The following is a 14,860-nucleotide window of genomic DNA, read 5'->3' on the forward strand; positions in this document are numbered from 1 at the left end:
CTCAGAAGTCTTTGATGCTGACATTAAGCACCAAAACCAGAAAAGTCGTCCACTGCTCAGCACCGACATCCCTCACCGTGATGAGCACAAAAAAACTCTCCCTTCAAAACAAATCAGTAAATTACTGGCAGATCATTTTTACAGGCATCATGATAGAAATCAGGAGATTCTCAATAAGCACTCAATAAAAATATATGTGAAGAATATTGACTTCTTCCTACAGATGGTACCGAGCATGTACTGTTGCTACTGCACGTCTCTAATAGCACATTTATATTGCAGAACCACTTCCTGTGCTGATGTTTATCTGCTGTTACCAGTGCTCTGGAATCCGCAATGTAAACGGGGTGAATTCCAAAGCATAAGCAGCCAAGACAAATAAAACTGCTTCTATTTGAGGCAGTTGTGTATAATATGAACTCAACATTAAGCAGTATACTCCTTTAAATTATGGATATCCAATACCATGTATTTTACTAATGAAGATATCTTGAGCTGAGTTTAACAAACCTAATTTTAACTTTTTTCTAGTCATTTGACACTGTATCCATCATGAATAATTTATATATTCTGATCTATAATCTGCCTTTTCATCCCTAAAAATTCAAATGCTATTGTACAGGCATATTTAATTCTATTTTCGCAATGTATACTGTAATAATTTTATTTTAGGTCCATTTCTTTGTCCAAGATTGGAACGTCCATTTTAATATTCTAAGATAACAAGCAGCCTTGTCTTTCTACAGATATTTCAAAAGGTTCTTGAGCGCTGTTTACCTACAACACTAAAATCTCAAAACTCACTCTTTGTCTGAGTGTTTAAAACATTTCTGGCTTATTCATGTTCTGAAAGGGCAATTCAGTTCAGGAAAAAAGTTAATATTATGCACATAACATACTAAGCACCCCCTTAAGTTGTATATTCCACTACCATGCATGAACGAGATAGTGTGCTATAGTGTGCTGTGAAAAGTGAATATCCAAATCACTCAAGATAGATATTCAAATCTAGCCCAGACTAAGGGTGAAAGTATTCACACAGGTCTGGTGCATATTCACTTCTAAAAAAAAAACTTCCCTTTTCTAATGATGCATATTGTTCCTTGGCAGCCTCCAGGTATTTTGTCCAAGTGACTATCTTACATATGATCCTAATGTTAGTAGGCTATTCAACTGCACATGGCATCACAACAGTTCTCACCAGATGTCATGATGTGGAGATGCCGGTGATGGACTGGGGTTGACAATTGTAAACAATTTTACAACACCAAGTTATAGTCCAGCAATTTTATTTTAAATTCACAAGCTTTCGGAGGCTTCCTCCTTCCTCAGGTGAACGTTGTTGGAAATGTTTACTAACCAGATGTCCACTAACGAAATAACTTAGGTACATTAAGTCACACTGCAGTGAACAGTCTTCGTTGACAAAATTCTCCTTAGGGGCAGACCACCAAATAATGCTGCTACTACTCAATCATAAAACTTTCCGGAGGGAAATGACAAAATGACAAGTACCTGCCTGATGAATATTAAGCACTTAAAATGGACAACTTCTGCCAGCCATTGCCAGAGTGTGGCGGTCAGTCTGTCAACCCAAATGGTACACTGGCAATATTAGCGCTTCAAAAATATTTTTGTATGTTTGCTTAAGATAATCAAAGAAATGTGCATTTTGTTTGAGTCCTGTTCAAGTGAGGAGGAGACTTCATTACTGTTAGGAGCCGATACGCATTAACCCAGTTTGGAAACCTGGTTGTCTCCAGTTTTTTTTTTACTGGCAGTGACACCAATCCTGGTCACCTCCAGTGGGAGGATTCTTCCCCGTTACCCATCCACAAACTTAATTTATATTAAAAGCCTGTGTGTAAATAGATCGCAGGATTCATTTAACTTTTGAGTTGATGACCAGCCAAATCACTTGCTTAAGACATGCACTGTTACTAAGCATGCTGATAGCCGAAAAGCACAGTGGGCTCGATTTTCAAATGGCGGCGGGACGGCAGTGGTGGGGTGGGGGGGTCAATGGGCGCGCAGCAAAACCGGATAATAAAATCTTACCATGCGGCACCCGATCGCGAGGTAATTGATGCTCATTAATCTTGTTTCCAGGTTTCACGCCCAGCAGCCAGTCTGATTGACAGGCAGGCTGCCGACAGGAGCTGCAATGCCAGTGGGGGAGGGAGTGGAGAGAAAGAGGGAGAGAGAGAGTGACGTCATTGGGCGCTGGAACAGAGAGTGGGGCTGAGGGTGGTGACAAACATCGGGGTGGGGGGGGGGGAACAAACATCGGGGCGGGGGGGGAACAAACATCGGAGGGGGCAAGCCACCCAGGTAAGTTGAAAATCGTTGTAACTACCTACTATGTAAGAAATGAAGTACCTTAAGTACCTCAATGTGGTACATTTGCTTCCGGATTCCAGAACCGCGCGCGCACACAGATGCATCTGTATGAGACACGGAAGTCGGCAGGTTGGAGCCGGGTTCCTTACCCGCTTGGGATTTTACCGATTATCGCTGCCCCCCCCACCCCCAACCCCGGACTTTCATTTGAAAATCAAGCCCAGTGTGTCTATGAATCAGGAGAGAGTGCATCTGTAACACTTTACACAGAGGATGCTTTCTGGTCTCGCATATGTTTTAGCTGAATGCTTTGTAAAAGAATGGGAAATTGTATTCAGGGTTCCAAAGTAATTTGGGCAAGCTGTACATTTTCCTACCACACTCATTTTAACCATTTCTAATTCAGGAATTTTTACTCAACAAGATAATCTAACACTCAAAGCTGCCATCCAATTGAAGTGTCTAATAATGCACTCTGAAGCCATGACATTGGCTCTAAAACCCATGCATGGAAGTCTGACCATCATTAAGTTCAGCATCACCAAAAGCCATAATTCATAAAACAAAGGATGTAGATAATGCTCTTCATAATAAAAAAGCCCATTTTGGACTAAATAAGGGTTAAAATGGCTTGAAGCAAAAATTTGTTTAGGGAAGTAAATTCTATCACTAGGTCTAATGATTAACACATGTTCTAATATTCATAGCATAGCACTGACCCCGTAACAATGCCCTAAAGGAACCAGAATTTTGTAATAGGGTTACAAATTAATTTCCCACTGTATTTTTTTATTGATGTATATGATAAATACCTTTCACAGATGGTACACAAGAGGCAAACTTACAATGACGAAGCTCTCCTATAGTAAACACATCTTTCAGAAAGTAGTACAATTAACGGGCAATTTTAAAAGGTTACGGTATTTTTTCCTTGCCCTTGTCTAACTAAATTACTACAAAATCTGTACAAACAAACTACTCATGGATGGTTCGTTTTTATTGAAAATTACTATAAATATTTTCAGAAGCGAATCTGAGACGTGTCAAGCATAAATGTGATAAAAATATGTCGGACTGGAGTATCATAAATCCTGATTTGATTCGGCCAACCTAAAAACAAATGTACCCGTGTGGACCACATTTTTCTAAATGCTATGTCTGATTAAGCTATGCCATTAAGTGACAGCTGAGTTCAAGCTGAACTTTAACATTAATATGATATTATTTAAATGACTTCATGTTATTTTTGCACAAAAAATGATGAATGATTTCTCGACACCCCGACTGACATAACGCAGGCAGACCATTTAATGAGTTTTGACAAAATGGAGACATATGCAGAATATTTGTTACTGAGACCGTCATTGTGGGTCTTTGGCAGCATTTGTTTTTGATTGTCTGCAGGCATTGAAGCATCTATTTCAATTCCTACTTCCTTTCCCTCTGAATTTTGAGTTTAGCTAATGTCATTTTTAAGGGCATTTACATATTACTCTTAATCAGATTTTTCTAAGTTACGGTTCAGAGCCAGAAGTGTGAGGTTTCTGTAAAATGAAGCAATGACAATCAGTAAAGTGAACCTCTGTCAGCAATGTTTGCTGTCGGAATAGGCTGTTATAAGAATACTTAAAGAAAACAGAAAGCTGACAAAGATTTAACCCTGTCAGTATTACTCTCATATCAATGGCCAACCTGTTTACAGCTTGAAGGCACAATACTCTTTATTTTCCTTTTTGTTAATCTTTATTTTCTTTTCTTACTTCTTGCTTTGTCCATTGTCACCTAAACAAGCGATGCACCACAGGAACTGTCAATTTGTGGGCAATATAAAATGATCTAAAAGCGTTGTGCTTTTCTAAATAAAACAACAATAGTGTCCGAATACTTATTTCCGTGGCACAGACCTCATTGGCTTTCTAGTCTTGCTGAATCTAATGCCATCGGGCGTGCATGAGACTCTGGACTTTAGAGGCAACATATTGAGATGAATTAATAGGCACTTAAAGTGGAAGCTGCAGTGGAGTATATTACTATATATGTGGGTAAAAATTCTTCAACTGGAAATCGTTAAAAAATGCTAAGTGGAATATGAAAGTGGCCACATTGCCTAAATTACCTTGAAACAATGGGCCAATTCTCTCAGAATGTTCAGCCCAAAACACATGTTTGACCACATATCCTTTTCAGTCTCCCCTCCCCCAACACTGGGACATCCCCCTTAGCAGCTCAGTCAAAAATTAATGAGACTTACATGTTTTGAGAAAGGTTTGAAGAAAGGTTGAGTTTTGGTCTAGTTGGGAATGAAATCTAAATCATAAGAGTTGTGAAGGAAACATTTTAATCACTATGCTGTTGGGCTACTCCAGTACTTTTTCTTTTGAAAGAAATAAATCCTGCCAGTTAAAACACTGAAGTAAATAGTTCTGAATGTACACATCACCCCGTTCCCACTTCAAGCAAGCTCCAACAATTACTGCAGTAAAGAATGTCAAGCATTTCCAGTTACAAATTGAAGTGCAACATTCCTCATGCAAAATACAAAGAAGTTTTGATATGCTCACAAGAGCATTGCTTCATAATGCACACAGCATCCTGTTTAATTAACTTCAATGATCTAGGTTAACATTTGACTTGCATTTCAGATAGGCTGAAAAAAAACTAATTTTGATGAGTTACTGTGGGTGATTTTCATTTATAGCGGACGGGGGGGGGGTAGGCGGAGCATCTGCTCCATCCACATAACGACATCAGCTGGAGACCCCATCAATTTTGACCCCATCAATTTTTGTGGTCTGGCCTCATCTGAATACAATAGAGGAGCTGCCAGTACTAATGGAGCTCCTTATAAGCAGCTTGTTGATTGGAAGGGTGGAAAATCCAGCAGGGTGGCTTTGAAAGGGATAAAATTAATCAAGTAGAGGATACCAACAATAAAGGGATCCGAATGGCATTAAACAAAAATCTGCTATATATAAATAAATAGGAGTAAGGGGATGTTAAACTAAAAACATATACAATATATATAAAAATAATATAAATAAAAATATATATAAATATAATATATATATATATATATATATATATATATACTTTTAAGCAAAATAATGGGACAGCTGAGACCCATTGCCTGCAATTTCTGTGCCATGTGGGAACTCCAGGATGGTTCATGTGTCCTGGATAACTACGTGTGTAGGAAGTGCCTCCAGTTGCTCGAGCTCAAGCTCAGAGTTTCTGAGCTTGAGGAGCAGCTGGAGTCATGACAGTTGCCTGGATGAGTGCAGCTCCAACAACACTCAAGAAGCTCGACACCATCCAGGACAAAGCAGCCCGCTTGATTGGCACCCCATCCACCACCCTAAACATTCACTCCCTTCACCACCGGCGCACCGTGGCTGCAGTGTGTACCATCCACAGGGTGCACTGCAGCAACTCACCAAGGCTTCTTCGACAGCACATCCCAAACCCGCGACCTCTACCACCTAGAAGGACAAGAGCAGCAGGTACACGGGAACACCACCACCTGCATGTTCCCCTCCAAGTCACACACCATCCCGACTTGGAAATATACCGCCATTCCTTCATCGTCGCTGGGTCAAAATCCTGGAACTCCCTTCCTAACAGCACTGTGGGAGAACCTTCACCACACGGACTGCAGTGGTTCAAGGCGGCGGCTCACCACCACTTTCTCAAGGGCAATTAGGGATGGGCAATAAATGCCTGCCTCGCCAGCGACGCCCACATCCCATGAACGAATAAAAAAAAATACGGTCGGCTAAGAAATTCCTGGAGCGCACATTCCAGGAGGTGGTCATCCCGCAGCTGCAGAGAGTTCAGGACGATAGTAAGTGGGTGGCCTTTCAGCAGGATAGGAATAGGCAAGCAATGTAGGAATCTTCCGGAAGTGTGGCACTCTCAAAACAGTTTTCAGTGATGAACACCGGTGAGGGTAATGATACCTCGGGGGACTGCTATCTAGAGCACGTCCACGGCACCACGAGGCAAATTACTGCAAAGGAAAGCACAGCAAAGTGTAGAAATGCAATGGTCATAGGGGATTCAATAGTCAGGAGGATAGACAGGCGTTTCTGCATCCGCCGATGTGAGTCCTGCATGGTGTGTTGCCATCCTGGTGCTAGGGTAAAGGACATCACTGAATAGGTGTAGAACATTTCGCAGGGGAAAGGGGAACAGCCAGAAATCGTGGTTCATGTTGGAACCAATGACATAGGTAGGAAAAGGGTTGAGATCCTACAGACAGAATTTCTGGAGCTAGGGATGAAGTTAAAGAGCAGGACCTCAAAGGTAGTAATCTCTGGATTACTCCCAGTGCCACCTGCTAGTGAGTATAGGAGCAGTAAGATAAGACAGATTAACGCGTGGCTGGAGAAATGGTGCAAGTGGGAGGGCTTCAGATTCCTGGGGCATTGGGACTGGTTCTGAGGCAGGAGGTCCCTATACAAGATGAACAGGTTGTACCTCAACAGGGCTGGGACCAATGTCCTCACAAGGAGGTTAACTAGTGCTGTGGGGGAGGGTTTAAACTAATTTGGTAGGGGGAGGGGCACCTAGATGAAGCATTAGAGAGGAGATACACGGTGCACAGAGGACTGGAAGAGACAAACAGCATTATAATATAGAGTAGTTCAGACACAGGAAGGATCAGATAGGGGGGAAATGCGAGGGAGACTAAGATGGGTTTAGAGTGCGTGTGTGTAAATGCACGGGGCGTGGTAAATAAGGTGGTGAGCTGCAGGCACAAGTAGCCACATGGGATTATGATATAGGGGCAATAACGAAGACCTAACTCAAACAAGGGGAGAAATGGGCACTTAATATTCCTGGCACAATGTATTCAGGAAAGATAGGGAAGGAAAAAATGGAGGTGGGGGGGGTTGGCGGGGGTTGGCAGTATTGATCAAAGATACTGTTACAGCACTAGAAAGGGATTATGTACCTGAGGATTCAAAGACAGAATCTATTTGGTTAGAATTAAGGAACAATAGAGGAGCTATAACACTGCTGGGTGTAGACTATAGGCCACCAAATAGTGGGAAGGTGAAAGAGGAAGAAATTTGTAGGCAAATTGCAGAAAGACGCAAGAACTTTAGAGTAGTGACAACGGGGGACTTCAATTATCGTAATATCGACTGGGAAAATAACAGTGTAAAAGGCAAAGATGGGGAGGAAGTCCTGAAATGTGTACAAGAGAACTTTCTTGATCAGTATGTTCCCAGCCCAATGAGGAAGGAAGCAGTGCTGGATCGAGTTCTGGGGAATGAATTGAGGCATGTGGAGCATGTTTCAGTGGGAGAGCATTTGGGAAACAGTGGTCACAATATCACTAGATTTAGAGTAGTTATGGAAAAGGACAAGGAAAAATCAAATGTGAAAATACTGAACTGGAGGAGGGCTAATTTCAGTGAGTTGAAAAGGGATCTGGCCCAAGTGGATTGGAATTAAAGATTGGCAGGTAAAACAGTAAATGAGCAATGGGAAGCCTTCAAAGAGGAGATAGTTTGGGTACAGACTAGACACATTCCCATGAGGGGGAAAGGAATGGCATCCAAAGTTACAGCTGGATGACTAAAGATATAGAGATTAAAACGAAAAAGAAAAAGGAGGCTTATGATAAATGTTGGGTTCACAATTCAGTAGAGAACCAAGCTGAATACAAAAAGTACAGGGGAGAACTAAAAAAGGAAATGAAAATGGCAAAGGGAGTGTATGAGAATACATTAGTGGGTAAAATAAAAGGGAACCCAAAAGTCTTTTATAAACATATAAATATTAAAAGGTAGTCAAAGGAAGGGTGGGGCCGATTAGGGACCAAAAAGGAGATCTTCTTGTGGAGGCAGCGGGCATGGCTGTGGTACTAAATGAGTACTTTGCATCTGTCTTGACTAAAGAAGAGGATGCTGCCAATGTCACCGTAGAGGAGACAGTAGAAAAATTGGATAGGATAAAAATAGATTAAAAAGTACTAAAAGGGTTGGCAGCGCTCAAAGTAGAAAAGTCACCTGGTCCAGATGGGATGCATCCTAGGTTGCCAAGGGAAGTAAGGGTGGAAATTGCGGAGGCTCTGGCCACACTCTTCCAATCCTCATTAGATATGGGAGTGGTGCCAGAGGACTGGAGGATTGTAAATGTTATACCACTGTTCAAAAAAGGGGAGAGGGACAAACCCGGCAACTACATGGCAGATGAAATTTAACGCAGAGAAGTATGAAGTGATTCAATTTGGTCGGAAAAATGAGAAGAGCCAATATTAACTAAATGATACAATTTTGAAGGGGGTGCAGGAACAGACCTGGGGATGTACGTACACAAGTCTTTGAAGGTGGCAGGACAAGTTGAGAAGCTTGTTAAAAAGGCATATGGGATCCTTGGCTTTATAAATAGAAGCATAGTGTACAAAAGCAAGGAAGTTATGCTAAACCTTTATAAAACACTGGTTAGGCCTTAGCTGGAGTATTGTGTCCAATTCTGGGCACCACACTTTAGGAAGGATGTCAAAGCTTTAAGAGAGTATTTACCAGAATGGTACCAGGGATGAAAGACTTCAGTTACATGGAAGGACTGGGGTTGTTCTCCTTAAAGCGGAGAAGGTTAAGGGGAGATTTGATAGAGGTGTTCAAAATCATGAAGGGTTTTGATAGAGTAAATAAGGAGAAACTGTTCCCAGTAGCAGAATGGTCGGTAACCAGAGAACACAGATTTAAGGTAATTGGCAAAAGAACCAGAGGCGACATGAAGAAAAAAAAATTTACACAGCGAGTCGTTATGATCTGGAACGCACTGCCTGAAAGAGTGGTGGAAGCAGATTCAACAGTAACTTTCAAAAGGGAATTGGATAAATATTGAAATGGAAAAATTTGCAGGGCTATGTGGAAAGAGTAGGGGAGTGGGACTAATTGGATAGTTTTTTCAAAGAGACGGCACAGGCACAATGGGCCGAATGGCCTCCTTCTGTCTGTATCATTCTACGATTCTATCATTCAAGCAGATCGCAGTGCTTATGGGAGAGTTGCACTTTTCAAAGATGGTCAGTGGAACGAGTTATTGAAGCAGCAGGCAGCATGACATCATCCAGGCCCCCACGATTCTCTGGTCCAGTTGAGAATGGAACTTTATTGCTCCGGGTCCAGCGTCTCCACCTTGGACAGGCTGGGAGACCAAATGGATAGGGGCAGGAGTTGCATCACAGATGTCCTACAATCTGCACTCACACAGATCAGTGGGAGTTAGGGTCATCAACTCTGGTTGGACGTATTCCAGGAGGTTTCACCACATGACCTCCTGCCTACAATCGTCCCGCCCAGTCAAACAGCTATTTTTCCCCATCTCCAAACTTTTCATAACTAGTAAAGGAAATTGTTTAAAGAAAATAAAAAACACACAATTTTTTTTAATGCTCCAATGATTTTTTGCAGCAGTGTCCAGGAGATTAATCTTTAATTCCTGGAGACTCTGGGAAAATCCTGGAGGGTTGGCAACCCTAGTGGAGTGCTAAGCCACAACCGGATAGCAGGGATGGTCGTGCAAAGGGAATAGAACGTCTTGCCTTCTCACAGGATGACAGCACAATTGGACCCTTGCCAGTCTCTCAACCAATGCCCGCCCCGCTACCAGAAAGCCAGTTGGGCCAGACTATTCTCAGGCTCGAGCTCCTAATGGTTTCTAACCACAAGCATCTCAAGGGCCCATGACTGAGCCACAGCAGTCTTCTATCTTCCATGCTGCAGCCACCTTGTAGAAGCTAGAGTAGGTAACAAAGCATGCAAGACAGGCACCATAGGCTCACACCAGAATGATAATTAGTGTCTAAGCATTTGTGTAAGCCAGTGAGGTGATAAGCCTTTTTAAAATCTTTGGGTACAGTGTGTTCCTGTAGTAGCTGGTGACTCTGCAATATTAGTCGAGAAGAATACCAATGCAGTTTATTCAAGGTGGAAAACTGGGACAGTTGTTGGACACGATGGCAGGGGAGCAGGGATTGTTCAGATGCAGCTCTCTTCAACAAGCTAGGGCCGAAGAACTCTGACTGCAGCAAAAAGTTGGAGCCATCCTGTATCATCACTATCTCTATGTCATCAATGTTCTCTTCCTCATCATGCTGAAGGTTCTTGTCCAATGGTGGCTCCAAATGTTGTCCCCGTTCCAGAGCAAAGTTATGCACCATACAGCAAACCACAATCAGATGGGACTATCTTTGAGGGCTGTATTGTAGGAAGCCACCTGATCTGTCCAGGCAATGGAATCATTGCTGAAGGATGCCAATGGTCTGCTCGATGAAGGCTATAGCTGAGCCATGATGCTGACTGTTTGCTGCTGAGCATGGGTTCCTGAGGGAGTCATGAGCCAAGTCCTTGTTCCCAAGTAGCCAGTCTCTCTCACTTGCTGTGCAAGGGCAAAGAGTGGGGAGCCGGGAGGGGTGGGGGGCAGGGGGAGGAGGGAGGGAGATGGAGGATTGGTGGAAAATAAAAACATCATAGCAGCTGCCAAGAAAGTGGGCACAGATCTGCATGATGCTCTACTTGTGATCACACACCAGATGTACATTAAAAGAGCGGAAGCCCTTGCAAATCATGAGGCAGGGGGGTCGTCTAAAGGAGCCTGCAGGTACAGTCAATGACATCCTGAACTTGGGGGAATCCTGCAATCTGAGAGATCCCAGGAGCCCTATCCTGTTGCCTCCAGCTGTCTATAGAGAAAATGATGTGTTTCAAGGCATCAGTCACCTGCTTAATGCATAAACTGCAGACTGATTGATGTTACTGATTCCCCTGTGACAGCCTGGAAGGAGCTGGCAGTAAAGAAGTTGAGGGCTGCAGTGACCTTGACTGCAACAGGTAATACTGTGCTAGTTGTGGCATTTGATTGCAGGTGATGACACAACTCTGTGACAGCTTCCCTAGATAAGCGCAGACTCCTTATACACTGCTCCTCAGAGGAGTGCAGGTATGTTGTCCTGGGCCTATGAACTCTGTTGGGAGTGTAAGGATTCCTGCGAGCACACCTTCTATTTGGTCTCCTGTTTTCTCCTTCCTTCTGTTGCTGCTCCTCTTCCTCCTTTCGCCAGAGTGATTTGCCAGAAGGACCTCATAGAAAAAGTGTGTTGCCAGAAACCCCTGAAGAGTTCAGAAAGTTGTGCATCCACTGCAAACACGTTAAAACTGTCTAAGCTGCAAAAAAAAATTAATACAGCAAAATGTCTCCCAAATCTTTGCAGCATTTTAGCTAAGAACAGGTGAGGATTCCTTCAAATAGCACTGAAAATGGCCTCCTCCTGAGTTATACTACCCATGGTTTGTGGGTGGGTTGAGGAACTGGCAGTAGCAATATGTGTAGAAAAGAAAATGGCGTTTGTTGACCCTGATTTGCATACATTAATAAGGCCCCCACCTGTTTCCGGCAGGAGGTTCTGGCCACCTAAATCGAGGTCTGCTCAAATATCAGAATGAATGGACCGCCAAAGCTAAGTTCACGGTTCATTTTTCTCCCCCTATTTTGGGCCCACTTTTTAAGCATAAATGGGATGGTAGCAATATGAAAATTGGTCCCTGCATCATTTAGTTTAACTGTCTGTACAACCATATTTTCTTTCTACAGGCAGGTTACACTCACTGATTTATGTCAGTGATTTTCAAACTTTTCTGTGTGGGGTTCCTTGCAGATATTGAGACCCCTGTGCTAATGTTCAAGAGACTGCATCAACTACCCAAAGGAAAACATTGGTGAAAATGGTGCTTATGTTCTTTTAAGTCAACAAATACTGAAATTTGATGATTCATAGAAAGCTGATGCCCTCACAGAACTCCTCTGTTCCAAGGACCCCAGTCTGAAATTCTACGCTTTACACCTCCATCATCACTAGAACTTCTGTCTTTCATCCCCCCATCATGACTGCTTTCATTTTTCATAAACAATATGCTCCTAATGGGTGTCTTATTTATTTTAACATCATTATGATACAATCACCAATTCTGGGTGGACTTACTGTGCCAATTTTGTAAGAGACTAGTTATACAGACATTACAAAAGGCTGGCAAAAATCAGAGAGAAAACAGTTAGAAATGATTTTAAACACCAAAACAATGCTGCCTGAGTTGAATCAAACTATTTTAATCACTGATCTTTGGCTGCTTCACTTGATTTTACTATCCATTTGCCACAGTGTCTCAGCAAATTGGTACTGCCAAATCTACCTCAAATCAATTGAAAACCAAGAAAATATGTAAATATTAATTTAAATATTAAATTTTTAAAAAACTTACTATTAACACATGTGGATCAGTGCTTTACGTGGAATAAACCATTCATATCACTGCTACCACAGCTCACAAGTTCCAGTTATCCACCAGCAATACTTTTGGTTCATTTAGCATGAAACAATGTCCCCCAATGTATATCTATGTACAATTTGCATTTTGTTTTGCTTGAGATGAATCTGTGTACACTCTGGACTCCATGCATTTCTGAAAAAAACTGCATAAATGGTAAAGCCGGTACTAAACAGGAATAGGAAAATTCAACTCAATATGTGACACTTGTGCGCTGGGAGCATTTCATTCAAGGGAGAGGGGAGGTTATTTATAGAAAAGGCACAACAGATTCCTACCTTGACCTTACCTTCGCAACATTCCTGTCAAGATCCTGGAGCTCTTACCAAGGTTTGTATCAGTTTCACGCAGCTGAAAGAAAAAAAGTGAGAAAGGAAGGGGTTATGCAGCAGAATGTGACAAAATAATTATTTTATAAGACAATGTTCATCTTTCAAATTGAAAACAAGTCTATGCTGCAACTGATAGGAGTCCATTTTTGTATTTTTAGAAGAAAGGCAACAGTACTCTACCAAGAAATAAGTATGGCTGGCTAGAACATCAAATACAAAACCAATCTTTCTAGTTCCGACAAAGAGTCTGCACTCTCGATATATAACCAATCTTTTCTCTTTTCAGATGACGACAAATCTGCTGTATGTTTCCAACATTTGCAGTTTTTAAAACATCTTGACAGAAGCCAACTTTGATCATTTATATTCTGCATTTAAAGGGGCATTAGTTTTAATAAAAATCATTTGGCGAACAGAGGAAAAGGTTCAAACACTCAAGGGGATGACCCACAATACATAAAAAGTTAGTGTGTTGCACAAACATCTTTGTAATGAAAATGAGGTGTCCTCATTCTGCCCTTCTCCTTTCTTACATTAATAAGACAATGCCCCTTTAAGATGTACGAGTAGCAATATGCAATGGTGAGTATAACAATCTTTCAGTGAGTCTAAAACTAGCCAGCTGTTTCATTTCAACATTTGTAAATACTGACTAGCTTTGCTGTTTTGTAGAAATAAGCGGACATAAAACATTACCTCTCAGGTTAGTGTTCTTCAGGTTGGGATTATGGAATGAACAAAGAGGGATGGGTTTACATTTCTTATCCCACTTTCGCATAGAATGCATACATTCCTTGAATTGGAAAAACTGACAGCAGAGATCACACAACTAGAAATTTAAAAACACCAACTGAGGAAAATCAAATATTATAGCCATATTCAGAGGTCCTGCGACCAGCTTGTGCAAGTCATTGTACCATTGCATCAGTCAGCTGTTATCTTTTGCAACGCCATGGCCCCATGGCACACTCACGAGGAAGATTAGAGTATAACGAAGGAAAGAGCAGATTAAAAAAAATATTAAAAAATCAATAATTCAAGGGAAAATTATCCTGTGCTCATATGGAAAGGTTTGCAGCACCTCTTTCTGGATATCAGAGGTATATAGGATACAAAATATCATTCGATAAACAGAGAAGACAAATTTTTAGATAAATTATTTGACTGAAGTGACATCAATTTGAAAATCTTATACAGTTAGATCCCCCACTCAATTCGCTAGTTGAGAAAAGGACAACTCTTGACATTGCATGCAAATATAACTATATGTTTAAGAAATATGGAATAGGTGTGAATATTTTACTGATTATTACTGCTCAATTGATTTGGGGTAGCTATTTTTGCTCATGTAGAACCACATAGTAGCAATGCACACAAGTTTAAAACAAATCAAAATGGACAATACACGCACTCCTAAATTACACTCTGTAAACTAGATGTGTTTTGAATCTGTTCAGTTCGGTAAATATGTAGTGAAGACAATTATAATAATTTAATTGTCAAAGGCTTTCAAGATGTTGTAGAAATCTTTGTTGACTTGTTTGCTAAGACTGTCTAGAAGGTAGTCTCTTGCACATGCTTTTCTGCTAAGGTAGCCAAAAAGTTGAGCCACTTTAAAATTTCTACACCATGCAGGGCAATTTAAAATTTTATCTCAATAACCCCTTGTTGTCAAAACCTAAGTGGCATTTATTAATCCAAGGCTATATGAAGAAAACAAACTGAAAATTAGCCACAGTACATGTAAGAGTTGCTGCTATACAAAAAAATTAGTGTTGACACCATTAGTTTCTCCTGTCCTCATGTTGGCAGACAGAAATCTTAAAAACTGACTACATTTCTAATTTT

General features: G+C 41.3%; 1 protein-coding gene across 7 annotated transcripts in view; it reads right to left on the bottom strand.

Moving 5' to 3' along the window:
* vti1a (vesicle transport through interaction with t-SNAREs 1A) overlaps nt 1-14,860 on the bottom strand; it is a 269,368-nt gene that overhangs the window by 100,081 nt on the left and 154,427 nt on the right. For 4 of the 7 annotated variants that reach the window (XM_068002225.1, XM_068002226.1, XM_068002223.1 and 1 more), the window contains one exon: nt 12,970-13,031. In XM_068002225.1, the coding sequence (XP_067858326.1) occupies nt 12,970-13,031 (62 nt within the window). Of the gene's footprint in view, nt 1-12,958; nt 13,032-14,860 lie in introns of all 7 variants that reach the window. The other 3 variants (XM_068002227.1, XM_068002230.1, XM_068002228.1) reach the window with 1 other exon arrangement.

This window comes from Heptranchias perlo, chromosome 21 (assembly GCF_035084215.1).
Source record: "Heptranchias perlo isolate sHepPer1 chromosome 21, sHepPer1.hap1, whole genome shotgun sequence".
Lineage (NCBI taxonomy): Eukaryota > Metazoa > Chordata > Chondrichthyes > Hexanchiformes > Hexanchidae > Heptranchias > Heptranchias perlo.